The sequence below is a fragment of the Populus trichocarpa genome, chromosome 5, assembly GCF_000002775.5.
Source record: "Populus trichocarpa isolate Nisqually-1 chromosome 5, P.trichocarpa_v4.1, whole genome shotgun sequence".
Lineage (NCBI taxonomy): Eukaryota > Viridiplantae > Streptophyta > Magnoliopsida > Malpighiales > Salicaceae > Populus > Populus trichocarpa.
This window is the reverse complement of record NC_037289.2, coordinates 194,551-222,318: the sequence shown is the minus strand read 5'-3', so window position 1 is coordinate 222,318 and position 27,768 is coordinate 194,551. Positions and strand designations below refer to the sequence as shown.

Sequence of the window (27,768 nt, the reverse complement as noted above, 5' to 3'; positions counted from 1 at the left end):
AAAATATAAATCTATTAAAGTTCTTAGTAGCTCTGGTTAGAAAGGTAATCAATCTAATCTTACATTATTTCAATATTAACAAAATTATTATTATATTTTTATCGGTCATCTAAATAATTTTTTAACCAATTAAATTAAATAATTTATTTTATTTCAAAATTCACTTCAAGCTGCACAACTCGAACTCGAGCTGAATAAAAAACTGAATTGGCAAGTTTAAGGTCGATACTATAATAAAAAAAAAACTGCATATTCTTAATATTTTTTAAAATTAAAAAAAAATTGAAACAATATAATTATCCACAGCCAAATACGCTAGTAATTTCTATTTGTTGTTTATTTAAATACCGCAGGTGACAACTACGTTTATGGTTTTTTTTTTCCGGCTAGCTGTGATATTTTTAAAAATATTTTCTTATTGATGCTACATACTTGAAACTTTCTAACAAATGTTATTTTGGAAAAACACCCAAAATAATGCTAATCAAATGAGTTAAAATGAACTTTAAATCTAATTAAGGAGCTGAATTAGGGACCCATGTATATTTTAAATTAAGTAATAATGAGTTAAGATTAACTTTAAATCTAGTTAAGGGCTTGAAATAGGGACCCATGTATACATATTAAATTAAGTAATACATGTTTAAAGGCAAGGCAGGTACTCATATCACCGGAGACCCCATGCATTAAACTTTCATCATGCATGCTTTTAACATCATATATAAAAGTAGTGGAACAAATTAATTAAGCAAGAACGGTGGCTAGCTACCACAATTTCTGATGCATGCTTCCATGTGTATACATCATGCACATGTAGCCATCACATGAATAGATCATATCTTGTAGTGTACTCCAATTATCAACACCTAGATATATATCTTTCTCAACACATCATTTTTTTCAACAAATTAAATTTATTTTAAAAAAATTAACCGTCATAATATATAATATATATCCTTTATTTTCGCAAATACTTTACAATCCTTTACAGGAACAGAGAGAAAGAAACAGCTTTTGGGGGTGCGGTGCAGGTGCTCGCAACAGAGATATTAAGATGGCGAGATCAAGGATCTTCACTTGGTGATGGCGTAGACAGCATAAATAATTCCAGGGATGTAGCCTAAGATGGTGAGGAGCAAGCAGATCCAAAACTCCACCTGAACGATCGAACCATGCATACATAATAAGCACATGATCATCAGTGCTGTTTAATTAATTAGAAGTGAAATTAATTAACTGCGGGTGTCTAAATTAATGAATGAATGCATGAAAATGGACGGACGTACCCCGCAGCCAAACCTGAGGAAGACACCAAGAGGAGGCAAGATGATGGCTATCAAGATGTCTATGCATTTAACTGCCCCTGCCATGATCTTCTTATTAATTCTCTACTAAAGTACTCTCCTGAAAAATAATGTATTGCTTTTCTTCTCTGTGAGATAAATTAAGTCGAAGATTGAGGCTGGTTAGTTATATATAGCCCCAGAGCCACCCCACTGCCAGCCGCCACCAACGTGTACACGTGTCCCACACGTATGTTCTAGGTTCGGTTTGTCTTGGCTTTCGACTTGTTTTTTTACCCCAAAACTATTAGGATGAGAAGCTAAGCTAAATATTGGTCGCTTAATATAAAAATAAAGATCGGTGCACTTTTTTAATTAACTAACATGATTGTTAAACGTCACAGAAATTTGTAAAATAGCAATGGAATTATCCACGGAATAGCTTATTCCACCGGTAATGCCTGATTATAATATATAGTGATGATATATTCTTGTCGTTTATTTTCAACATAATTACGTACTGATAGAAAATATCTTATTAGAATTATTGATGAAATCATCGTCATAATAAAATAATTAAAATATATATTTTATATAATTCCATCATTTATATAATTATACATCATCATTTTCCAACTAATTTACCAATAATATATTTTATCTTAAAAATTTTGTTAATAATTTTAAGAGTATTATTGTCTACACGTTGTGAAAGTTGATAAATCAATACTAATGTGTTTTCGTGTGAGAATTTTTGTGTTTTAAAAATATTAAAAAAAATATTTTTTTTAATTTTTTCTTTGTTTTAAATTCATATTTTTTTATATTTTAAAATAAAAAATATTTCAAAAAATATTAGTTAAAACACCCCACACACCACTGTAATAAACGACAAAAAAAGAAGAAGAAGAAGAAGGAAGGGGTAGATGCGACGGTTTTGGATTGCAAGAATCATATTCATATTTGATATTTATGGACAGCTAGATAGCTTGTCTCATGATACTCTAACGTGGCACGTCCATGTTGCTTTGCCATGCTATTTTTGCCTTCTTCTGCCACCAGCTGGCTGGCTGGATCGGGCCACTAGCACTCAACTCCTCCACTGCATGTCGGTAGTTTTTTTTTGTTTTGTTTTTTTCTTGGTAAAGACTAAAGAGCATCCCCGCGTCGATATTAGAAGCTTCTTCAATGGAATAACTATATGGAAAGTACAAAAAATATATATATATATATCAAAAATATTTTTTATTAGTTGATTTTAAGTTTTAAAAAGAATGGTATCAAAGAATCATCTCAATCCAATAACTTAAATTTTTAAATGAGGTCACATGATATAATTTATATTATTTTCTAACACATCCCTCAAGTAAAAGCCATTTGAACTTGAAACTTGCACAGACCCACATTACCTTATACTTAATTTTTATCAAATAAATAGGGATGATGAGATTTAAACTCGTGATCGTTTGGTCATCAAGACTCTGATACCATGTCAAAGAACCATCTCAACCTAATAACTTAAGCTTTTAGATGAGATTTCAGGATATGATTTATATTATTCTATTTACATGAGATGTTCTTTACATAAAAAGTCATTTCTTAATATTTATTTTAAAAGCCATAAAATAGAAGAATTATTTTGTTTACCTTTTCTCTTTAAACTTCTCCTCTCTTCTCATTCTATGTAAAATACAAAATGATTTTTAAATATTTTATTTTAGTTATTTTACTGTACGAAATGAGAAAAAAATTATTTATTTTTAATTAATTTAATAATAATTAATGAGCTATGTAAAAAAACTTTAATACCATTAAAAATTTGTATTAATCTTTTCAAGCGGAGAGGAAAAATCAAAATTGCACCGATACAATTAATGGTACAAACAGTTCAAAGTGAAAAATGTTAAAACTAATTATAGTAACATCAATAGCAATCTTTGCGTAATAGATATGTTTTCAAAATAATTGAGCAAGGAAACCTTAGTTTTAATTTGATTTTAATTTATCAATAAAATGATCAAATCAATCACTTGATAGAAGAAGAAGACGACGAAGAAAAAAAGGAGTTGGATTGAAACGAAGTGATTGTTTTGTAATGTGGTTGCTGGTGAGGTTCACCCGCAGCTACACTAATAAACGTTTGGTTAAGAAAATAAAAATGCTTTCAGCATGTAGGACCCATATGGCACCACAAGTTTCGGAGAAGCAGCATTTTGCTGCTTCCCGTCTGGGAGAAACCTCAACAGTGGAGCATGGCTCCACTGTAGCACTGTTCACTAAAGTGAACAATTTTTTTTTTCTTATATATATTTTGAAAAACCAGTGCGAGTGAATTAATTCATTCGCACTGTTCCCATGAAAAGTTTAGTGTTTTTTTTTTTGTTTTTTAAAAAACCAGTGCAGTTAAAGTGATTTCACTCGCACTATTCACGTGAACGTGAACAATATTTTTTTTTGTTTTTTTAAAAAATTAGTTTAAGGTGAATTAAATTTACTCGTATTGTAATCTTAATTTTATTCCTGGTAATATTTTACCTAATTTTATCGTACGCTAAAAAAATCATGAAAACTGTAGTTCTTGTCGAATGAATTTTGTACGTAATGAAAATGTAAATTTTTTTTTAAAAAATTGAGTTTTACTCGAAAAAATAGTATTTAATATTATTTAATAACACTACATAAATTAGAAGGATATCGCATGATGAGGTAACATTTATAGAATTTGATCGCAATTCAAGTTATGTTCTTGTCGGGTCCGACTAAGTTAAAAAATTCAGTTTTTATTTTTATTTTAATTGTGATTTATTTAAAAAATTAGAAGGAGATCGCTTGATGACGTAACAAAAAATTCAGTTTTTGTTGTTGCGTGCTTAAGAAACCATGAAAAATATAGTTATTGTAATAATAGATTTCGTATGTGATGACATTGCATATAATTTAATAGAATAATAAAAAATATTTGATATCAATATTATTTATTTCATGATGTAATAATAGTAGTTAAATCTACAATATTTAAATTAAAAATAATTTTTAATTATTTTATAACCTCAATTTGAAAAGCATTTTTTTAACCAAACACATTAAACTACTTTTTGTTCAACCTCAATTTTAACCAAACATATATTTTTCCAAATCAACCTCAACTAAAAATATTTTTTAAAAAATAATTTTTTTAAAATTATAACCACAACAGTAACCACAATATCAAACACACCCGAAGCGTGATTTGACAAGACAAATGCCATCGAAAACCATTGACTTTTGGTGATAATTTCCTCCACCCTCACCATCTTATTGACAGCTAATAATGAAATAATATCAGAGGGTTGCTAGGTTGCCGCGGAGAGGAGGAACAACGGCGGCAACGGAGGCTGAAAAAGTGCATGGCCACAGGCATCGATATAAATATTTTCATCATCGATGCGAAGCGACCGTCCTTCTCGGACATGTTTTTCTTATTTTTATTTTTCATGGCTGATAATATTCTCTACTAGTTTTTTTTTTTTTACATGTTCAAATTAGATTAATTTTTTACTTGATAAAAAACAAATCATTAACATCAGGATTAAATGATTCATGAAAAAAATCTATTTAACTGTTTTTATTTCATTTCAACAATCCCGATTAAATCCACTTCTTTTTCCTTTTATTGTTTTATTTATTTATTTATTTATAGTGATCTTGCTGTTTTGCGTTAACTGTACTACTTATATTAAGATATAATATCATATCATTTGTTATTTTTGAAAGCGAACAATTCTGCTTAAAATTCAATTAGAAAGAATCATGGAAAGTATTATATTTAAACGAATCGGGCTATCTTATATATGCGATTTACACAGTTCCAACTTAAAATATCTTAAAATTCAATTATTTTTTATATATTAATTTTTTTATTTTTTAACTAAAAAAAATACCAAGTTCCAACTATTGGAATTAGATAATACACTTAAAATACATATATTAGGGATAATATAAAAAATATTATTATTTTCATAAAAAAAAAGTCAAATATTTAATCAATCAGTTTGGGTGCAATATCATACAAAGATGAAATAGAAAAATAATATCTATAAAATGGTTTTAGTTTTATAATTTGATTAAGAAAATAAAAATTTAATTTAAATTCTTAAAATTTCCATTTTTTTTCTCATGATATCTTGGTTGTTGATAAAAAAATATTGAAATTAAAAAATGCATTGTCACTTTTAACAAATCAAACTTTAAAACAAATAGCTATAAAAGTGAAGAATAAAAAAAAGAGAAAGAATAATAATAAATAACTTTAAGTGTGAAAGTAAAAGAAAAAAAATATTATTTATATTAAAAACTTGAATTATTTATATTGAGTTATATAAATTCGGTAAAGTTAAACAGGTTTTAAAAATCTCGATCTATACCTAATCTATAATATTTATTTATTAATTTTTTTACCCGTTATCATTCATAATATTTATAATAAGATCTAATTTTAACCGGCTAAGATGGATTAAATAATTCAAATATTACAGATGTCGTGGTCTAACACCCCCTCCTGCCCACAACAATGGGTAAATCATCTCACTTTATTCTTCTGTCTTGGTGCATGAGATGGAACCATTTTTGAGGGTCCATGTTTTAAGCAGATAATTAAAGTCAGACTTTAATGAACATAAAGATCCGTTAGGATGTGCTCTGCGATATTACCGATAAGATTTTCAAATCCAAAGGACCACATCGAGCATTTTCCCAGCACCAGCACCCACCGACACTGCAGCAATAGCTCTGCGGGCCCATTTCTTTTATCAAAGCAGGCAGCATTTTCGGCATGTGCTCTGTGCTGCTCTACGACTCTTCCGTTTCCTAATATGTTCAATTTTTTTTAAATGGGTTTTAGTTGAAAAAAAATCAAATCAAATCGAGCTATTGTTTTTTGAACAATTTTAATAAGAAGATGTCAACATTATCTGGAGACCATTAAAAAGAATTAGTGAAATAAAATAAATGTTTAAGGGCAGATGAGATTTATGATACGCTGAGAAAGTTGGAGGACTTGGCGAAGAAAAACTGGTATGTAGCTGAAAGCCTGAAACTAGGAGCAGAGCATGTGGGATCACTGAGAAACTCGCCCTTGCATTTTAGCTTCAAGCACACCTCCTGCTGGGGCACCAATTCGTATAAAGAAGAATCTGAGAACTTGTGGAGATGGCCAGAGAGTTATGAAGTTTGCTCCAGAGATTCATGACAGGTTATTGTGGAAGATTTCAACCGGTTTCACCAGTTAACCAATGGTTTGTGTTCCTGCATAGATTATTGGTGACCGATTGTTTTACAATATTTTGGTAATTCAGTCTCATAAGGAATATAATCTAGCTCCTGAAATATACCAATAATACAGCTGCTCAACACTTCTCTTCACATGGAGAAGTTTAATCCGAGTTAAAACATGTCAAGCAAACCTATGTTTGCAGGCCTCTCTTATAACATCATCCGAGTAGTTGAAATCATCCCCCCAGCATATGCTTATTTGCTTTGCTTTCCGTTGACTGGGTTGTTCTGATTTAAGTTTGAAAATTTAAAACTATGGCTGCCTTTATTTTGATGCTGTAATAAAGGACGGCGTTCAGGGTGCAGTGTCAGTCAACGAATGCTTATATTCGAGTCACAGCTTGTCAGTTTGGACCTTCCATGCCCGGGGTCTGCTCAACTGGGAACTCAAGAATAAAGATTAGTTTTGCAGTACTCACTGGGATTATCGTATGAATAGGAAATCACTTTGAAGGTATCTGTTCTTATTTATAGCTTAGTTTACTATACTTGCTTATATTATTTACACTTGCATAGAGATTCACTTGCAAAGAAACTACATAGAGAGTACCGTTCAGATAGTAGATGAGGGCTTCAAGAAAACGTAGAACTATTCACTAGCAGATGAGATAGACTAGATCCAGAATCCTGCACACAAGATCCATCTATATATTCAGACACAATAGAGAGATAGACCCGCGTGCGCGTGCGCGGGAGCGTGTATGCATGCAGGAAAAGTATACAAACCAGATAAACAGGCCATGAGAAGCAGAGTGATGAGGAGAGGGAGGAATGATCGGAAACCTATGGGATGGGTGGAGTAGGGAAAATAACAAGTACTATCTCAAAAACCAAAGTTATCTTCCCCGCTCACCCACCCGATAACCTTCCGAAAATCCTACTCCCTCTCCATTCCTCCCATATGTGTTAACTTACAAGCGGCTACCGAAGCAGCTATGAACACTTACCCTGGCCTTCCATCCCTTTATATTGTGTTGCCAATTTCCAACCCTAGCTACTTTAGTTGTTCACCGCCAGATCAAGGGCATCTCTTTGGGGAAACAATGATCTTGGCCGTTCATTTCAACCTTTTAGTCAATGAACATGGAATGCTTTGGCAGTTCCTTTTCACCTTTCCCACATGGATACTGTCGGTCGCTTTAGTGAAAGCCCCTTAGGGTTTTTCCCTCTATGGGCTTATTTTTGTGACATGTTTGGGCTTATTCATATTTCATGTATGTTGATTGAGGATTCTGGCAGTGGCAAGGCCCATTATCTTACAAATTAGAGCATGGCCTCAAAATCCGGATTCACAGAGTCTTCCCCATCAGGGATTGTTTTGAGTCCAGTGACTATTAACCAGCAAACATTTTTTCTTTTGGCAAAATGTCGTAGTAAGGTGATGACAACCAATGATTTTCAAAGTTACGGTAGAGACAGAAGCTGACAGGATTAGGAACTGAAGATGATGAGGATATGAGTTCTGATTGTTTTTTAATATAGATTAAGATTTTCTTCATTATATATTCTTCCGCGATCATAGCTCTGGTTAAGCTATACTAGAGGCTATAAATAGCCCAGATATATTGAAGTTTCAACAAGAATAAACAATAAGAAAAATATCAAACACCTTTTAGGAATTTTTCTAACCTATCTTTCCCTTCTTGAATTTTCATCATAAGGTCAGTGCACTATATATCTAAGCAAATAGATGTACCTCAGGAGGAAGGAATTGCATTTTTGGCAAGCTTTTGCAAGCAATATCATGCTGTGTTAACAACATTTAGTTACTAAAAAAAATTATCCTAATAAGCATGTTCTCCTCAAAAATGACATGCTAGATATAATTGAGGATGACGTTAATTAAGCTTGATGACATAGAGTGATTAATGTTGTAGATCATGATAAGATGTTCAGAAAACAGGAAAGCAAGATCCAAGATGGAAATTATTGACTGATTCCCACTCCTACCTATATATAGACGGAAAATCATGTTGTAGTACTATGCATTTGTATGCTTGATCTTACACTAAAAAAATATTGGTATTATGAAAAAATGTTGAATAAACTTCTGATCAGGTCGATGGCTTTATATGTTCAACAAGGCTTCATGTATGAATGAGTTCGTATCCTGGTTTACCGAGTAAAAAATTGATAGCTAGCCAAATTGAAAGAAATATGTATAGATATATATATTTCATGTATGAATGAGTTCCATCATCATGAGTCTCTTGCAGGAGAAATTAAGTTCCTTGTGCAATCCTTATAATTTCACATAATTCAAAGATAACAACTGGGTCTGAATGTGATGAATCTGGAAGAACACATTTAAGGTGACAACATGAAAGGTAAATCATTGACAAATAAATTAGCTGTCCATACAGGACCATGTTGTTTGAGGACCATGTATCGTTGTGAATCATGGGTGGACTGAGACATGTAAGGATTCAAGAACGCGTGTGGAGCATACAGAGAGAGAGAGAGAGAGAGAGAGAGAGAGAGAGCTAATTGTATTTTGTATAGAATAGAATAAGTTTGTGATTGATTTGGTGCTGTTTTGACTTTGTTTCTGACCTTCATGCAACGGCATCATGTGATCAACTTGCACGAACATATCCTTAATCATGTCTCATCATCATCTACATCATCAAACTTGTCTCATCCGTTCAGCTTTTCCTTTATAATCTCGTACAGTTGTGTGCATGCATCTCTTAGCTAGGACTTGGACAATTGATTAGATTAGCTAGGCAGGTGTCATCCTCTAACTTAATCTGCACGTCCATGATTCGCCACATGGAAATTGAAGAAAGAGCATTTGTAGGGGCAAACCTGCCGAGAGCCATCGTTTTTTGACAACTCTTTTCAAGTCCAATAGGCTTGTAAATCTCTTTATCCTTTTCGTTGCTGATCAAATAAAATTCCTTATGACGTATTAAGTTCCGCATGCTTCTAGCTGTTTATGAACTTGTGCTAGCTAAGCACTCAACAGTATCTGATCTGTTAATATTTGAGTCAATCAGTGCATTGCCTAATTATTCTTAGCTTCAGAATTAAACACTATGGGCATGGCTATTTTAATTCAGCAATAACATGGGCCCTCTCCCCCAACATGCTTGAACAAGTACAAATATATGCTTGCTAGGTGTTAATCATAGTGTATAATTACCGTGGATGTGTGTCTGCATATACAGTTTTGTATATGTATATATAAATGATGGACACACACGCTTAAGCACAGTGAAACATAGGAGCTTAATATTATATATGATTTATTCAAAGAATAGCAGGATGATTGCTAGTTTTATCAATCTAAGACTAAATATGTATATGTATATATATGTAGCATTTGGGAATTTGCTTCGACCAGCGGTACTACTTGACTAGAAAAGAGAGAATATGATGCAGTAACAAGTAGCTGGTTGTTTTTGTTTATAGCACCCGGAACTCTGCTTCTTCTGCTAGTAGCTCCACATACATATATATATAGAGATGAAGTCTCTCAAAAACTTTTGATTTTCCATGGCTGTGCCTGTTAGTGTGACTGAACTTGATATCACGAGTACACAAACTTTCCTCCAAAATAAGTTTCTTGTTTAGTCAGCAAGTGTAAAAGAAATATAACGTGTGAAAAGAAATGTATAGAGAAAAAGAATCTATAGACTAGGCTTAAAATGACATGGATAGCTTTGACTTTTATAACTAGAATGTGAAAGTATATTCTCAAGTGTAGCTTTCAATGGCTAGAAGGAGCTTTGCATGATAAACTATCGATATAGATTTTGCACGGTGATTGAGAGTGTTTATACACCTAGCTAGAACTTGGAATTATTTCACAGAAAATGATGAAGAAATTGATGTGTTAGCTAGTCATGGTTAGTTGTTGTGTTATGCTATAGTTGTTGCGTCATGTATGTTATTGATGGAATGTTAGTGATGTACAGTGTCATTGATATAAAAAATAATAAGATAAATTATTGTACGTGTAGAAAAAATTATGCGCATGAAATGTGTGCACGTGGCTATTAGAAACCTGAAAAAATACATTGAAGAGTGTGCCGGGATAAGATTAGATAAACCTAGTTGGTTTGGATGTCGTGCTGAAAATTCCAACCATTTGGGTTAGGATTCCAGCTATTTGAGCGATTTCCAAATATCTGTAAACCCAAACAGCTGGATTTTTTTATGTTATCACACGGTAAAAGTAATTAAGAAAATAATAGTTTATAGTTATAAAAATACATGTGCAATGTGCATGCTAGATATGGGAGGAGAGTGGTCCTGCCAGGAGGAGCTATTAGGGCACTGAGAGAGCATGATTCGTCTAAATTAAGGTCCAATTTATTAATTAGGGCTCCAAAGCCAAGAAAACTATTAAATTTGTCTTGGACCCCTCTTAGCGTCAGCATTCTACAAAGGGTCACTCGTATTTTTTTTTACATTATCGTTTACTGTCCTCACATTCCTGCAACAGTAATAGGTACAGCATTCCCTCTATTATATAATTCTTGAGTGCCCATTATCTTGGGGATGTCCTTTACACTGATATTTGTTTAAGTTGTTTTGTTTATTGCTTTTCCTTGAGAAAATGCTTCCACTGTATGTCACTTGCTTAGGTTTCATCACATACCATGACATGAGAATTTGGAATATTAATAAAGTATACATGGAATGGGAGTCATCACAGCTGAGCTATGTATGATTCAGAATGCGGATGCAGGGCGCAGGGGAGAAATGTGCAGTGACGGCTGCGTAGTTTTTTCCATTACTGGGATTGCAGCAGCAGCAGCAGCAGCAGCAGGACCTAGAAAATAGCATTTCGAAGGACATGGCCTCTTTATTCTGCCTACCTAGACCAGGCATAAAAGATTATTCAGGTGTACTGGCTGTCAATTACCACATTAATGCTAGCAAATCATGGGGGTACAAAACATTGCTGATTGGGATACCTGACTAGAGCCCATAGAACCCACAACTCAGTGGATGGAATCATTCATCGGAGAAGAGAGCAGGTGCATGGTGGGTGATGGTTCCAGGAAAGCAACGTGCCAATGGCAATGGACGGACGACACACATGAACCAACGAGTGAGTCACGTGAAATTAATGCAAACACGTGAAATTCACACCATCACCCTGTTGAATTCTTCTTCAGAAGGGTCAATTCCAGTGAACAAAATCCAAAGGTGTGTAAAATCAAGTCGCATCCACCTCGTAATTTCTCCATCCATCATCATGTTACCCGGTGCAGTGCGCACCAAAACAGGGGATATATAGAGAAAGATGCCCTGGCAGCTAGCCGCAACCCGGGGGTCCACTGAAACACTGCCGAGTCCCCTACTGGCTCGGCTCTACAAGGGTCCAAGTGGACAAATATCATTTCACTTCTTGGGAACATATAGCACATGAGATGAACAGCTAGGTTCTTTCCATCTTCATGTATCTGTATCTGTATCTATCCAAACCCTTTAACTTTTGTTCATGGAATACGATGGATGGAACCAAATCTTTCTTTCCTCACCGTTAAAGACACGTAAGCATCCCCTTGCTAATGATCCCTGCTCAAGCAAATCTACTTTCATTAGAGCTTCCCCTACCAACTACTCTAATTAGAGAGAGACTGTTGCGTCTGTGAGATATATGTTTTTTTTAAATGATTTTTTTTATTGTAAATACATCAAAATAATATATTTTTTTATTAAAAATTATTTTGATACTAACACATCAAAATGATAAAATAATATAAAATAAGATTAATTTTAATTAAGTAAAAAAATTCAAATTTATAGAAAACATGATTTCGATCGCATTCACAAACGCCACATTGATGTAGTAATTTTAAGAAAAACACTTAGTGTGTATTTAATTTTGTAGTAATTTTTATTGATTTTAAAAAAAAGATTTAAGAATTAACTATGATTTCTTTTCAAGAGAGTTTTTAATTGAATCCTTGGAAAACTATATTGTGCTGCATGTATCATATAAATAAACAAATCCTTGATGACGAATTAGGAGGTTTGTTTTTTTTCCTTGACTTTCAGAATTTAAATCTAAAAGTTAGTGCTGTTCTAAAACAATTTATTTATCCAAGACTTTCTGAATTTATTTATCATTAACAATTTAAATAAAAGGAATTATTTAACGAATAAGATCGATGTGAAAAGTGCAAGCTTAAAATCATTTAGATACAAGACTTGGTATTATTAAACAAATATATAATCAATGTATTAAATTAATATTCTTTGCTTGATAAGTTATCCCACTTCAACCCTACAGCATTTTATATATATTTTAGTTTAATGGGCCCAACATGTTTATCTAAATCCAATTTAATATATTAAACTAGAGATCTTGATGTCCCCTGGCTCTAAGCTTGCTTGTTATACAGTAAGATGTAAATTAACTTACTCTAGTCAAATCCCAGTCTTGACCTCATGCGTGAGAGATATTCATGTTATGACCTAGTGGAAATTAAGGGCAAAAATGATATAAAAAAATGCATAGATTTTGTTCACTGAGAACTAATCATGAAATCACTAGAGATCACAATTGAGATGTTCACCTTTAGACTCTCTTTTTTTTCCCCCTTAGGCCAATTTTCTCATGATTAGATTTCATGTCAGTGGCTTGCTATCACAGTCTTTCAAGTAAAACCAAATGCCATTATTTCTTATATATATATATATATTATCCTGCAGTAAATATTGTGTGTGTATATATATATATATATATATATATATATATATATATAATCTAAACAACATAAATGCTGGTATTCAAATTCATGGAATAGGGACATTGTCCCTCAAATTCTAGCAAGATGAACCTTGCCCTCATAAACTCATAACCTTTTCTTCCTTCCTTCCTTTTTTGTGTGATGTGACTGATTTTACCTTTCCTATTATTCATCAGTTTATAATGAATCACTCACTCCCAATCTAACAGATTTATGAAAATATTCAAGCTTCAAAAGGGGAAGCACCCCCTTGAAGAAAATATAAAAGTTTTTGTATTTTTGTACTGTGATGCATAATATTTTTTGAATTAAAAATTTATTAAAATAGTATTCTTTAAAAATTTTAATAGTAATATATTAAAATTATAAAAAAATATTTTAATCTAATACTCTTTTAAATAAAAATTAGTTTTGAAATAGATTGGCATGCAAAAACAAATAAACCGATGGTTGCTTCTTCTTCTTCCAACGAGGAACTAATGGAATTCTCAATCATTTTTTATGTACACACTCTAAACTTGAAAACCTGGAGCATACCGTTCTCTATATTTTCCATATTATGCGAACAAACCTTCATTTTATGATGGATTCAAGATTCATGTTTGAAGAAATGAGAGTGGTGGGAGTGTTATAGCAGAGTTAAATTGCCTCTGTGGGACCCTACAGCACTCACTGAATAAATGGCCCCACATCACCAAACAAAGAACAAGGAAAAAAGAAGAAGAAGATAACACGGAAAAGACCGTATTGAATTCTAACACTAGCTAAAAGGAAAAGAAGATCCAAAAAATGGAGGGGTTAAAGTTAAAAGAAACGTAAAGTTGGTTGTTTTTTATCTGTGTCTTGGTCCCCTGCAATCTCTGCAAGCCTTTCGCCGTCTTCTACGTCCACTTGGCCTCTCTGTCTCTTGAGATTTTGAGTTCTCTTTCTTGGAGCTCAAACTTTTAAAGATACAAACTTTTGGTAGCTTCTATTAAGCTTAAGAGTATGAATTGCTCAGCTAAGTTCTCTCATTTTTAATGCATTTGGATTAGTGTAACTTTTGACTACTTCGAGGAGCTCAGATTTTCTCAAAATTCTCTTCCTTTTTATCAGTTTATTGGTTGATTGCCAGGCAAGAAGTGTTTCGAGTTCTTCTTCAAGTTTCTAGCATATCACTCCCTTTTGGGGTTTTTAGTTTTGATTTGTACTGATAAAGTTAATTAGTTTCCAAAATCTGATCTGGGTTTTTGTTGGTTTCAAGTTTAATGATTAAAGAAGTGGAAAAGATCATTTCTTTAATTTAAAAAAAATGCTTAAAGTAGCTTGATTTGGAGGGTTTTTGAATCTTTGAGAGAGCCATTAAAGAATATGTTTTTTGACTGCTACTTTAAGTAAAACTATGTGTTGATTTATAGTTTATTTATATATCTCACTTCCAGGTGATAAGGACATCAGTATAAATGAAAGAAAGATAATATTCTGTCCTGTAAAAGAAGAAGCACTCTTCTCTTTTATTTCTTTTGCGAGTTAGATACAAACTGGGATTGTATTGTACTTGTGGGGTTATTGTCAAGCTTTTCATGTCTTGAAACTTTGTTGGCTCCATATACATATGTTTTTGGGTTCTTTGAACTTGTGCTAGAGTTCAAGAGTGGTTTACAAAAGGTGCCAGTAATGGCTAAGCAATTGAACTAGAGAGGATTTCTTACTAGGAGGAAGTGTTGCTAACCAACACCTTCACCATGCCTTTGTCTGAGCTATTATATCGAATGGCTAAAGGAAAGATTGATTTTTCTCAAGAGAAGGATCCTAGTTGTTCAACTGATCTGTCTTTTGTGTAAGTTTCAATTTAATTTCCCTTTTTTTTATTGAGCTTCCTTTTATCTTGGATTAGTGAATCATTTCTCCATATTGATTTGTTTCTTTCTGGTTTCATTTCTTCTATTGTGTCTGTTGGTGTCCTACAAAGCAGACCTGAGAATGACTTTGGTGAGCTAATATGGGAAAATGGTCAGATTCAATCCAGTAGAGCTAGAAAGATACAACCTTGTAGCACCTTACCATGTCAAAACCCCAAGATTCGATATAAAGACATAGGAAATGGCACCGATATTAGAACAGGAAAGTTTGGGATGATGGAGTCTACACTGAATGAACTCCCGATGTCAGTTCCCGCTGTTGAAATGGGGGTGAATCAAGATGATGACATGGTGCCTTGGTTGAATTATCCATTGGATGAATCTCCTCAACATGATTATTGTTCTGAATTTTTGCCCGAGTTATCTGGTGTTACTGTAAATGGACACTCCTCCCAGAGTAATTTTCCGTCGTTTGGTAAAAAAAGTTTTAGCCAGTCAGTTAGGGACTCCCGTACTGTTTCTGTACATAATGGTTTGAGTTTAGAGCAAGGAGATGTGGCGAAGAATTCTTCAGCAGGGGATACTGAAGCTAATAGGCCTAGAACTAGTGCTAGCCAGTTATATCTATCATCTTCTGAGCATTGCCAAACATCATTTCCATATTTTAGATCCAGAGTTTCAGCTAAAAATGGTGATAGTACAAGCAATGCTGCCCACCATGTCGTTTCAGTGGATTCTATTCGAGCTCCAACATCAGGAGGTGGTTTTCCCAGCATAAAGATGCAGAAGCAAGTTCCAGCACAATCCACAACCAACTCCAGTTTGATGAATTTCTCTCATTTTGCAAGACCTGCTGCTCTTGCGAAAGCTAATCTTCAGAACATTGGCATGAGAGCTGGTACAGGGATTTCAAACATGGAAAGAACGCAAAATAAAGATAAGGGCTCAATTGCAAGTAGTAGCAATCCGGCTGAATGCACTCCCATTAATTCATGTAGTGGTTTGCTAAAGGAAACGAGCTCCCATTGTCTTCCTGTTCTGATGCCACCCAAGGTTGACGCTAAACCATCAGAGGCTAAGCCTGCAGAAGGATTTGTTCCTGCTGAGCTACCTGAGGCTACAATTCCAGAAGGTGACTCAAAAAGTGATAGAAACTGTCGTCAAAACTTTTGTGAAAGTGCAATTAAAGGAGTAGCAGATGTTGAGAAGACTAAAGAGCCCGTGGTTGCTTCTTCTTCTGTTGGCTCGGACAATAGTGTGGAGAGAGCTTCGGATGATCCAACTGAGAATCTGAAGAGAAAACATCGAGATACTGAGGAGTCTGAAGGTCCTAGTGAAGTGAGTTTCATTCATAGGTTTCACATTTTTACAATGTTTCTTGTTGTTCCTATACTCTCTCTCTTTCTTCCATGTACTAAGGAAATAAGCAATGCGCAGGATGTAGAAGAAGAATCTGTAGGTGCAAAAAAACAAGCTCCTGCTCGAGCAGGTAATGGCTCCAAGAGAAACCGGGCTGCAGAAGTTCATAATTTATCTGAAAGGGTGAGCAACAACATTCCAATATCTCATCTGAAGAGATGTGCTTGTTCATTTGATGTTATCCTTGGTAGTTATGAATTATAGTATATTGATCGGTTCTCATCTGGACTTCAACAAACAGAGGCGAAGGGATAGGATCAACGAAAAGATGCGGGCCCTACAAGAACTCATACCAAACTGTAACAAGGTTGGATATCTGTATTTATGTTACTCAGTGAATTTCTCCATAATCTTTTGAAAATGAGGTTTTCTATAAAATCACAATGGCTTGGGAGTATCAAACCTGCACCAAACCTTGGCCTAATTGAAGTTTAATTACTTATTTGAGTTTATTCATGTTTATTGAAGTTTAAACTATTCCAAGTTCTTGACCATTATGTTAATCGAATCATCCCTCAGTTTTCTTAGGTTAAAGTTATTGCTGATCTCCAGGAAATTTGAAGGAATTTGAGAAAAGTCAAGTAATTTTAGTGTAGATGATTTCATATGCATCTTTGCTTCCATTTTCTTTGACATATTTGCATTATAAGGTGGATAAAGCTTCAATGCTTGATGAGGCCATTGAGTATTTAAAGACGCTTCAGCTTCAAGTACAGGTAAATTCTGCTGATTTCTCTCGAAGTTCATTCAAGACACTTGATGAATTGGAAAATCAAATAGCTGCTTGGGATCATTCACCACCTTTATGCAGATCATGTCAATGGGAGCTGGATTGTATATGCCATCAATGATGTTACCCCCTGGAATGCCTCACATGCATGCAGCTCATATGGGGCAGTTCTTACCCATGGGTGTGGGAATGGGAATGCGTATGGGAATGGGAATGGGTTTTGGGATGAGTATGCCAGACGTGAATGGTGGATCTTCTGGTTGCCCTATGTATCAAGTGCCTCCTATGCATGGACCGCATTTCTCTGGCCAGCCAATGTCAGGGCTAAGTGCTTTGCATAGGATGGGAGGATCGAATCTTCAGATGTTTGGCCTTTCAGGTCAAGGATTTCCAATGTCATTTCCCTGTGCACCCTTAGTGCCAATGTCTGGAGGGCCTCCTCTGAAAACAAACATGGAACCAAATGCTTGTGGTGTGGTAGGTGCTACGGATAATTTGGATTCAGCTACGGCCTGTAGTTCACATGAAGCAATTCAGAAAATCAACTCGCAAGTGATGCAGAATAATGTTGTCAATAGCTCAATGAATCAGACCTCTAGTCAGGTTTGTTGATTCTTAACTAAGTGGCATATTCTATGAGAATGAAAAGCTCAAATTGAATGTGGCTAAATGGGTTTTCATTTCACGATGATGATTGATGTCTGTTGTTCTTGGTAATCACCATCTTCACGGCTCCTCTCCACTCCCAATAGAAGGAATTTAGTAGCTTTAGGCGCATTCTAATCCCATCTCAATGTTGCATGATGGAAAATTGCAAGTATGGCCTTCATATAAGCACACGACTATTAAATTTTGATCTATCTATTTATGTCTTTAAAGCTGTCACTCTTCGTGTCCATCATCCTGTAAAAGTGAAAACTAAATCAGTGTCATTTATGTTTTCCTCATGAAGGATATTTTCATGGAGAACATTTTTTTTATAATTTATCAAACTGTATTGTTTGTTATCCAATTTCTGTTCAAAGATCGTGGGCATGTTTCGATTGGAGCATAGAATCTAGATCCAATTATAGATGTTATTTGGGGTGTCATTTTCATAACCTCCTAGCAGCCAAGAAGTCTTAAAAAAGTACAAAGTTGACTTTGATAGTTGGGGTAACCTCACAGAAAACTATGTTCTCTACTTCAACTGAGTTACCTTGTGCCATTACTGAACCCAAATCTAAAATTAGCTACATTGTTCCTGATGCCAGTGCCAGGCAACAAATGAATGCTTTGAACAACCTGCTTTGGTGCAAAATAATGCTCAAGACTCAGGAGTTGCTGACAACAGAGCATTGAAGTCGGTTGGTGGAAATGACAATGTACCAAGTAGTGAGGCTGGTGAGCATTTGCAATAACTGTTGGCTGTGCCAAACGTTGATGTTAGATCTACTTGATATGGTTTGTAGAGGTAAAAGTTTTTTTTATCTACTTCAACGCGCTGCAGGTTGTGACTGATTGGTAGTTCTGATGCTTTGCCATGGGAGAGGTGAACCACTTTTGCTTCATGTCAACATCTAAACTTTCCTTGTATGCAGTAAATCTGTGGGATTTTGGGTACATGACTATGCAGAAAGGTTCCAGAGTTTAATGAAGTCAAGTTTTTACGATAATCGTCAGAATCCTAATTTCAGGGAAGTAGAATTACAAATTGCACAGATTTTTTGTACGTTGAGGAGACTCGAAGGTTTTTTCTAGCATCTGTACATTCATTTGCACAACCTGAGAAAACAATGCACTGTCTAGGAGTGAACCAACCAGAAATATGAGTGTTTTCTGTAGTAGGTCTCTCAATACAAGTTCTTTGAATTAATGAAAAAAACACTTATTTTCCAATACCGTAGTTATACAACCTCTCAAGCATGTTAACCATCTACCATATTTCCAGAATCTCTACATCATAGTGGACTCATGAAGCTTCTTACAAATCTAACTTCAATATCTGTTATTCGTTGTGACTGTTGTTTCAATGTCTGCTTCAGTACCAGGTGAGGCACGTGCCACCATACATGGAAAGAGTGAAGTCTCATTAGCTCTTCCGCGAGGTTCAACCAATTCTATGTTCTTCTCTACTCAAAATCCTGAAAAGCCTATATAAATGGAGACATACAATCGTTGGTATTCTCCTAGCTAGCTGGAGGTTCCTACACCCTTCATAAAATGTTACTGTGCAACTAGTTGACAGATATAAAGAACACAAAAGAATCCAATCTCATACACAAATCAACATTATCGATGTGTAATAACGAGTACATAATTTTTTCTGCTACTGATCAAATCAAACCCAACAACACACCAACCACCATCACACTATCAATACATACAACCGGGTGATCAGAGGGGGGGGAAAAGAAGAAACGCCTTTATGCACACCTATATACCTCGCAATGAAAGAATCCAAATCTTTATAAGTATATGCAAACTTTGTCATTCTGATGCATTTAATTATTGACTTTAACATCCCCCTTGGTATCAGAGGAGACAGTTTTTGGAGTTGGTGATTTCCCGATAATAGCTTTCTTTGCCTTCACAAGTGATTGCTTTACCTTTGTTAAAATGTTGTTTGAATGCTTTTGAGTAGGCTTGGCTGGAACTTCTCTTGGCAGATCCTGTGATACTTTTATGTCGTCAGCATCCTTGGTGGTGGAAGGCTCTAAATTCTGTGTATCAGATTTCGCTATCTCATCAACCTTTTCCTGCTCGGAGTTTTCTTTGTTGTTTTTTGCACTTTCTTCTTCTTTTGCTTCTAACCCAGAATCTTGGGATTCTTTGACTGTTTCACTGCCAATTGTGGTAGCTTCATCCAGCTTTCCCTCTATTTTCTGATCTTTTTCGGTTTCCTTTCCTGCTGGTATCTCCTCTTTCTTGTCTTCTACAGCAGGCACAACATTTTCAACTGTCTTCTCTCCCTCAAATGATTTTTCAGTAACTTCGGCATTTGAAACCGCATCGCTGACATCTTCCACTTTGATGGGATGAGCTAGTTCCTCTTTTAGTGTTTCACTTGCTATATTCTCGCCCTCATCTTTGGTCGTCTGAGCTTCTTTCTCTTCTCCACCCTTTTCCGCTTCTACCACAACCTCTTTTACTGGCACTTCAACCGGATCAGTTCCTTCAGCCTCTCTTTTTTCATCTTCTGGACCAACCTTTCCTACAACTTCAGGAAGAGAAGATTTTCCTATATCCTCTTTGACATCAACTTCAGCCTCCTGAGTAATTCCAGCTACTTCCTCTGGCTTTTCATTAGTTGGCTTAATCTCAACCTGTTCACTAACTTCAGATCGTGCCTCAGTTTTCAACTCTACTTCATGTTTCTTTTGTTTTTCCGTATGTGTAGTGACTTCAGGTTGTTCTTCTGGTTTCACCTCAACCTCAGGACCCAATGATTCTGGTTTTTCAACTTGTTCAGTTACTTCAGGTTGTTCCACCAATTTCACCTCAACCTGAGGAACCGCTGATTCTGGTTTTTCCACTTGTTCAATTACTTCAGATTGCTTTTCTTGTTTAACCTCAACTTCAGGAACTGCTGATTCTGGTTTATCAACTTCAGGCACTGCTACTGAATCATTGATATCTTTTACTGCAACTGCTTCTGATTCTTTAATAGGATGAACTTCCGATGAATCCTGTGTTTTCTCAATAGCTTCAACAGATTTCTCCCCTGTTTTTTCTACTTGTTCAGTGACTTCAGACTCCATTTTCACTTCCCTGGGTTCAGGAGCTACTGCTTCTACTTTATCAGCTTCTTTAGACAATTCTTGTGAGCCATCAATATCTTTTACAAGAACTGCTTCTGATTCTTTGGTAGGAAGAACTTCCAGCTCCTGTGTTTTGGCGATTACTTCAACTGATTTCTCTTCTGGTTCAACTTTTTTAATGACTTCGGATTGTTCCTCCAATTTCACCTCCATTTCAGGAATTACTAATTCTGATTCTGGTTTATCATCTTCTTTGAACACTGGTTCTGAATCTTCCGCATCTTTTACTAGTAATGCTTCTGATTTGATAGGAATAACTTCCAAAGGCTCCTCTGGTTTCTCAATCACTTCTGTTTTTGGCTTTTCAACTTGTTTACCAACTTCAGATTTCTCCTGTAGTTTCACTTCAACTTCTGGAATTACTAATTCTTGTTTGTCGACTTCTTTTAATACCCCTGAATCTTCGGTGTTTTTTGCCACAATTGGTTCAGACTCTTTAATAATAAGAACTTCTGATGGCTCATGTGGTTTCTCAATGGCTTCTTCTAATGATACGGGAACATCAACTGTCTTGGGTTCTTCATGTGGCAATTCCTCCAAGGATGACGATAATGGTTGCTCTTCTGCTTCTTTGGGAACAAACTCTATAGCTGGAGCAACTGATTCACCATCAACAACACTGGTCACCGGAGCTAGAACACTGGATGTATGTGAGCCAGGAATGGAATCTTTTTCCAACTCTTTTTCATCATCGACTGGAACATCAACAATTGGAGCATCATCAATCATCTTAACCTCAACTGTTGGAGGCTCTGCCTCATCTTCGGCTTCTCCTTCTGATTTAGCTAACGGGGTTGATTGACTTGCTAGTTCATTAGGTTTGAGGTCTTCTTCTTCTTCAGTTTTCTTGGCTACAGAAACAATTTCAGGTTCCACAGGCTTTACTTCTTCGGTCACTTTCTCCATTGGCTGCAAGAAATGAACAAAGAGAATTAAACAGGGAACACCCTTTGACATTTTAAAAGCAAAACAAGTGGAAACTATTGTGTAGGTGCATAAATAAAAGAAGAGGAGAACAGCAATCAATTATGAAGCACTGCAAGTATCATATTTCTGTTATGAAACTTGCTGCAATAATGATGAATATCGCACAAGATAGAAAACAAAAAAACACATAGATAGATTTAACATGGTTCGGCAATATATCTGTATCCACAGGAACAGAGAGCTTTATTTTACTATGTGTCAAATTAGAGTCATATAATATGTATTTATAGGAAACCCTACCCATACAAGATATATTAATAATTTACAATCTTGCTCTGCTCCACTTCACTCCAGCATCATTCTATAAGCCACATACTACAACAATTTCTAATCTCCCCATCTAGATATTGATATTGTAACTTGAAATTCTTAAAGAGTATGGATATCTCGTACCCCTCGCAAACCGGAAGAAAAAATAATGCCTAGTTGATTAACAAGAGAATCTTTATGGCAGAATCAGAACCAAGTGACAGCTGATATAACTGCAGAAGGACGCCACCATGTTTGATAATTCATATCCCACAAAAAAAAGCTTAGGCAATAAAGGTGGCAAGACTAACTTTCATTATGGATTTGGTATTTTCTTGAAATGAAATACCTTATTCCTAGCGTACCAATTTCACAGTGACAGTATCTTTCAACAGATTTGAGAAAGCGAAATGTATCAGAAAATGGTGTATGTTCCAACTTGACTTCGTATGTGCTTAGACTGATGATTAGTGGAGATACAAAAGAAAGGTGTCATTTATTTTTCCAGATAATTATGAAAGGGACACATCCAAATATATATATATATATATATAAAAAAAAAATCTTTCTCCTGTCAACAGCAGACACTTCTCAGAGCTTCTGATACAGTGAATAGAGTGAGAGACAAGCATCAAGAACTAACCTTATGCGATCATTCATGGATGATATCCGAAAAAAACTACAAGTTCTATGATTTCCATACAGTCAGATAAACAAATCTATGATCATTAAAACATTCATGCAAGTCCAGGAGTAACAAAACCCTATATGGATCTTACTGAAACATCAGAGATCATATATATAATTATGATAAGTTAGAAAAGTAAAATTATTGGAAAGAATTAAAGAATCCCAAGAAGTATATATGAATGATCAGATAAGCAAAAGTATATCATACTTTGATCAGAACTGAAAAGAGAAAAGATAGTCAGGATGATGATCTAAATACCTCGTGATCAGAAGGAGTTTGATGTGATGGAGCAGTCTCGGTAGCCATGGGGATTGGTAGAGGCAGAGAATAGAGATCCTTTCAGAATTAAGTTGATGATAGTTAAGAGATTATGTGTAGTAAATAAAAAAGGAAAGGAAAGACAGTGGCTGGTAGCAACTGATCAAAAAAATAAAATAAAATAGTGTAACAGCAACAACAGAAGCAGCAAAACAGTAGTGTGTGACAGACTGTATATCACATGATCAATCCAAAATGGATGATTAGGATTCCATTAAATTTTATATCTTGAAAGCAAAAGGAAACAAAAAAGAATGGGTTTGATTGGATAATTAAAGTGAGAGAGCAATAGGCAATGGCATTTTCCCTTAGGGTAGCAGACAAAGTTCCAGGGGGACCAGACCCTTTCCTCCCCAGGAAAATGCTTTTCATTTTTGCTAGCTGTTAACTGTCTAAAGTCTTAAAGAATAAGATAGATGGTGATATGCCTTCCTTTGGGCCTGAACTCTGGTTATTTGGACTGAACATTCAAAATGTAAAGTATGCGAAAAGTCCATACGAAGAATTACAGGTCCAGCTTTTGACTAATCCAGTATCAAGCTGTGTGCTGTGTTGAATGGTTGGTTAGGGTTGCTGAGCACTTGAGTAATGTGGAGGAAAGTGAGCATGAAATTGGCCCAAACATTAACATGGATCTGATGATATTGGCGGTACCTTAGATTCTGTGTTGTTTTGTTTTTGGTGGAACTGATTAGACAAGGCTAATCAACACCTGTTATTCATGCTCCAATTAAACATTCACAACACACATCCCACATCAAGCGAAACAGCCCTAGAATGAAAAGTAATGATGCTAATTTGGCAAGAAAGTTGACCATAATTTCCCACTACAAAGCTAAAAGCAAACACCTAATTATGATTATATGGGACAATCTCAACCAGACAAGGCTTTTTTATATATATAATTTCCATAGGAATAAAGGCCTTGAGGCCTTTTGATAATTGATGATGTTGCCTTCTAATTAAAGTCAATTTCCACTATAATCTTGCTGGGCCTTCGTCCCAGCTTTAACTTGAAAATCAAATTCTATCACTGTCACTGATCTTTTCCTTACATAGTATGCTTAATTACATGCTGTCAATGCCATTTGAACACCACTGCTTTGCTCAATAATGATGGCTAATGAGATCTTAAGCTTCCATTTATGGTAAGCAACCTCATGATAGCAGCCTTCGTGTTTCTCTAATCATCATTTGTTGCTGTGATAAGACTAAAGCTGATCAAGTTTAGTTGCTAAGTTAAATGCCAAACTTATTAGATATCCATGTGCTTGTGTTTCCAACTAAATGTTAATGGGCCAATCAAGAATAATACTCCATAATAATGATAATTTATTAAGGTCATCTCAAAAGGACCCCCCCCCTCCCTCTCTCTTTCAATCCTCTTAGCTTTCAACATGTTTAGGCAAATCAATGTGTGATGCTTCCAGCAGATTTTTTTTTATTATTTTTATCTGATGGTAATATTTTGAATACCAATCTCTTGTCAAAAGGCACTGCATGCTCCAAAGCACTAGGTTGGTTGCTTCATTAGGTTAAAAAGGTGCGAGATGGGAGAATTTTACAGCAATCAAGTAAAGATAAGCATTACTCTCAGGTACTACAGAAGTTTTGCTACTCCTTCAGCAACGGTAGCCTCTATTTGTAACTTGAAAGCATGGAGGATAAAGAATTGCTGAATTAGGATAGACTGATGCATGGATCTCTATATATCCTTGGTTAATTCAGAAAGATGCTAGTGGAGTTGTTTTCAAAGATGATTATGTGATGCAACTATTTTTCTACTTTTGATATTGGAATTTTTTTCTTTTCAAGAATAGTTTTTAGTTAATGAAGATAATCATATTAGCAAGGACTCTGTGATGAGTGTGATTCCATTATTAGAGTAACAGTTGCTCTTTCTTGTCAATTAGCTGTCTGTCTCAGAATCTGCTTAGAAACAGATGACTTTAAGGATAATGAGGAAAGAGCTCTCCATTTTCAAGGGCATATGGATGGTGTCCCCCTCCATTTCAAATAACCATTCGATTATTATCTTCAAAATCTTTGTCTTCATGGGTTTTAATTGGCCTATTTCCCATCAATGCTACATCGAAATAGGCCATTATGCTTACTAATTATGGCTTTGTTTTACCAGAATGTTATTATGATTTACACTTGTTTAAATGATGAAAAAATTGTTCAAGCCAATACCTTGAACTCAGTAACTAAAGGTTCAAACAGAGTAATCTATTGACAAGAGATTGACTTCTTTTCTGCAGGCCTAAAGTTAGCTACAATTTGACTAATTTACCAAGGAGAAGATTTGTGTAAGATGAATTCATCTTGTATTGATTACAAAAAAAAAAAACTATTGATACCAGCTAATCTTTGATGATTTTCAGGAACAAGGAACATCAGATGGTAGCTTAATGCTCAACCACATAAACTAATTCTGCAGTAAATTCCCAGCAGGAATAGCAGATTAACCCTTTTACTCTGCTGAAGTTTTCAAGTGCTGTGCTTCGTACCTGAAATTGAACCCTAGTCGTCTGGGGACGGGTCCTAAAAAAGTTGACATCACATACACTTATTTGTGAAGTCCCACAGCTGTTTCCTATAAGATTCCTAATTAATGTGTTAATGCAAAAGATAACCCTCTAGGGACCAAAGGGCACCATTTAGGGTCGGTTTAAGAGCTCAGAGGAATCTTGAAACAGCAACTTGTGAGACATGAATACACATCAACGCTTAAGAGCTGATTTTTGGGTTAGATCATCCTTGACTATTGTATGGCTGTAATTAAAAAACACGTCTGATACTTTTGTTCTACTTCTTGTCGTCGGTGGCCGACGATTGATTGCAGTAACATCAACAGGATCATCACCCCTTTACCTCAACTCACCTCAAGCTAGCCCTTAACACAGGAAAAACAAAAAAAACAAAAAAACTTTTTACCTGACCATGCCTAGCTAGCAGAAAGCCAGAAACTTGGTTATATCTCTGATTGTTACCATGTAAATTTTTATTTATGGTTGTGGTTTGAAAAAATATATTTAATTTTTAGTGGATGCATATAAAATTAATCGACTATTTTTAAATATGAAGTTGAAAGAAAAATGCAGACCACGTAAAGCAAACAAACAGAGACTCAATTATTATACAAAACAAAGATAATGGAACAGTTATGCAGCTGTGAAAGTAAGCTCATGATAAAACTTACTAAATTAATTGCCTGTACTGTTCCTATTCCTATTCCTTTATGCTGCTAGCTAATCATTCAAAGACAAGGATTCATTCCCTAGAACTGAAGCAAGTGGATAAAATAAAGAGGCATGCATCAAAAGTAAGAGTAAAAAATATAATATATAGTTTAGCTTAACAACTTCATTATTAATTTGAAGGGAATGTTAACAAACCCACCAGATTAAATAGGGATTAATGACAGCAAAGCCAACATATATATGATTAGCAAATATATACAACACAAAGAAGAAATAGAAAAATAAAAGGTGAGGCAGTGGTTGACTTCAGAAAACAGCTCATATGGTTCCTTCAACAAGATAAGCGTAAGAGGGCATTATGAGGCGTATATGGAGATTACAGGCATCTTTTCGTATATATTATTTTAATTAATTAACGTACATAATATATATATCCAATTGGGATGTCTAGATTAAGGACAATAGTGCCAGATGTCAAGGAGATTAAAGAAGCTTCAAGGTTCATATATGGGGCAATAAGAAGAGCGAAGGAGACAGAGACAGGCTATATGTTACTCCATTATTATGGTGGTGATGAAGGTTCTCTATTTCTTCCTCAAAGTCTAAAACGTGTTTAATTAAAAAATTTAAGTAAAATAATAATCACCCTTTTCTTGTTTATTATTGTTGTTTTTTAATCAAGCCATTGTCATGCAGCATCCCTTGGAGAGAATATCTTGTCTTCCTGCCTGACAACACAGGAAAAAATGTTCTGCAACTTGCTTGAGATATGTAATCAGATTAAGAAATACTGAGCCGCCAATAATTAAGTTTTTTTTTTTTGTCAATTATTTTTTATTATCATCATCATCAACTTGTACTGTGGTGCGGTGGAGATTTTTTCAGACTGATTATAGTTTCAAAAATTGTTTAAATTTCATCGTTTAATCCTACTTTTCATCTCGTAAGAAGTTAAATACGAGGAAAATTATAATTTATAGTTTTGTTTGAACTTGTTTTTTCAAGCAAACGACGACCACAAAAACCGGCAATGCGAAACACACTTCTTCTCCCCCTTCCATGTATGTATCATTATGATACTGTGGACATGACAGGCATATACATCCAATCAATTAACTTGTCTTTAATTTGGTTAAATTGATATAAATTATACACGGGGTAATTAATCCAGTATTAATATTTAGACGTCTTTCCTTTTCCTTTTTCCTTCAAAAAAAATATAAAGAA

At 34.8% G+C, this 27,768-nt stretch overlaps 3 protein-coding genes and 1 long non-coding RNA gene across 8 annotated transcripts; 1 reads left to right on the top strand and 3 right to left on the bottom strand.

The window, feature by feature from the left end:
* Window positions 1-894: 894 nt before the first annotated feature.
* LOC18098449 (hydrophobic protein LTI6B) lies at window positions 895-1,464 on the bottom strand. Its single transcript, XM_006382194.3, has 2 exons — window positions 1,287-1,464; window positions 895-1,157 (listed from the first exon to the last, which is right to left on the bottom strand). The coding sequence occupies exons 1-2, from the start codon at window positions 1,368-1,370 to the stop codon at window positions 1,074-1,076; spliced, it is 168 nt and encodes a 55-aa protein (XP_006382256.1). The 5' UTR covers window positions 1,371-1,464; the 3' UTR covers window positions 895-1,073.
* A 4,288-nt stretch (window positions 1,465-5,752) lies between these two features.
* LOC112327475 (uncharacterized) lies at window positions 5,753-7,540 on the bottom strand. Of its 3 annotated transcripts, none has more exons than XR_002981700.2 (4): window positions 7,320-7,540; window positions 7,144-7,220; window positions 6,300-6,972; window positions 5,753-6,128 (listed from the first exon to the last, which is right to left on the bottom strand). It is a non-coding gene; the product is annotated as an uncharacterized LOC112327475 (long non-coding RNA). The 3 variants fall into 3 exon arrangements; XR_002981701.2 differs by having other exon boundaries at window positions 5,753-6,566; window positions 6,653-6,972; XR_002981699.2 differs by lacking the exon at window positions 5,753-6,128 and having other exon boundaries at window positions 6,243-6,972.
* A 6,428-nt stretch (window positions 7,541-13,968) lies between these two features.
* LOC18098446 (transcription factor PIF3) lies at window positions 13,969-19,171 on the top strand. Of its 3 annotated transcripts, XM_024601608.2 has the most exons (8): window positions 13,969-15,122; window positions 15,255-16,482; window positions 16,582-16,686; window positions 16,805-16,870; window positions 17,214-17,279; window positions 17,375-17,896; window positions 18,547-18,676; window positions 18,783-19,171. In XM_024601608.2, the coding sequence occupies exons 1-8, from the start codon at window positions 15,028-15,030 to the stop codon at window positions 18,791-18,793; spliced, it is 2,223 nt and encodes a 740-aa protein (XP_024457376.1). In that variant the 5' UTR covers window positions 13,969-15,027; the 3' UTR covers window positions 18,794-19,171. The 3 variants fall into 3 exon arrangements, with proteins under 3 accessions (XP_024457376.1, XP_006382253.1, XP_024457375.1); XM_006382191.3 differs by having other exon boundaries at window positions 13,970-15,122; window positions 18,547-19,171; XM_024601607.2 differs by having other exon boundaries at window positions 13,980-15,122; window positions 15,258-16,482; window positions 18,547-19,171.
* Window positions 19,172-19,527: 356 nt separating this feature from the next.
* Window positions 19,528-23,834, bottom strand: LOC18098445 (uncharacterized). Its single transcript, XM_006382190.3, has 2 exons — window positions 23,279-23,834; window positions 19,528-22,002 (listed from the first exon to the last, which is right to left on the bottom strand). Exons 1-2 carry the CDS (start codon window positions 23,324-23,326, stop codon window positions 19,777-19,779), a joined length of 2,274 nt encoding a protein of 757 aa, XP_006382252.1. The 5' UTR covers window positions 23,327-23,834; the 3' UTR covers window positions 19,528-19,776.
* Between the last annotated feature and the right edge of the window lie 3,934 nt (window positions 23,835-27,768).

Coding starts and splice junctions, on each gene's coding strand:
- LOC18098449 (XM_006382194.3), bottom strand. CDS start 1,370: ATGGCAGGGGCAGTTAAATGCATAGACATCTTGATAGCCATCATCTTG. Junction 1,158..1,286: donor TCCTCAGGTTTGGCTGCGGG/GTACGTCCGTCC, acceptor TCGATCGTTCAG/GTGGAGTTTTGGATCTGCTT.
- LOC18098446 (XM_006382191.3), top strand. CDS start 15,028: ATGCCTTTGTCTGAGCTATTATATCGAATGGCTAAAGGAAAGATTGAT. Junction 16,687..16,804: donor TTCATAATTTATCTGAAAGG/GTGAGCAACAAC, acceptor TTCAACAAACAG/AGGCGAAGGGATAGGATCAA. Junction 17,280..17,374: donor CGCTTCAGCTTCAAGTACAG/GTAAATTCTGCT, acceptor ACCTTTATGCAG/ATCATGTCAATGGGAGCTGG.
- LOC18098445 (XM_006382190.3), bottom strand. CDS start 23,326: ATGGCTACCGAGACTGCTCCATCACATCAAACTCCTTCTGATCACGAG. Junction 22,003..23,278: donor AAACTCCTTCTGATCACGAG/GTATTTAGATCA, acceptor CATTTCTTGCAG/CCAATGGAGAAAGTGACCGA.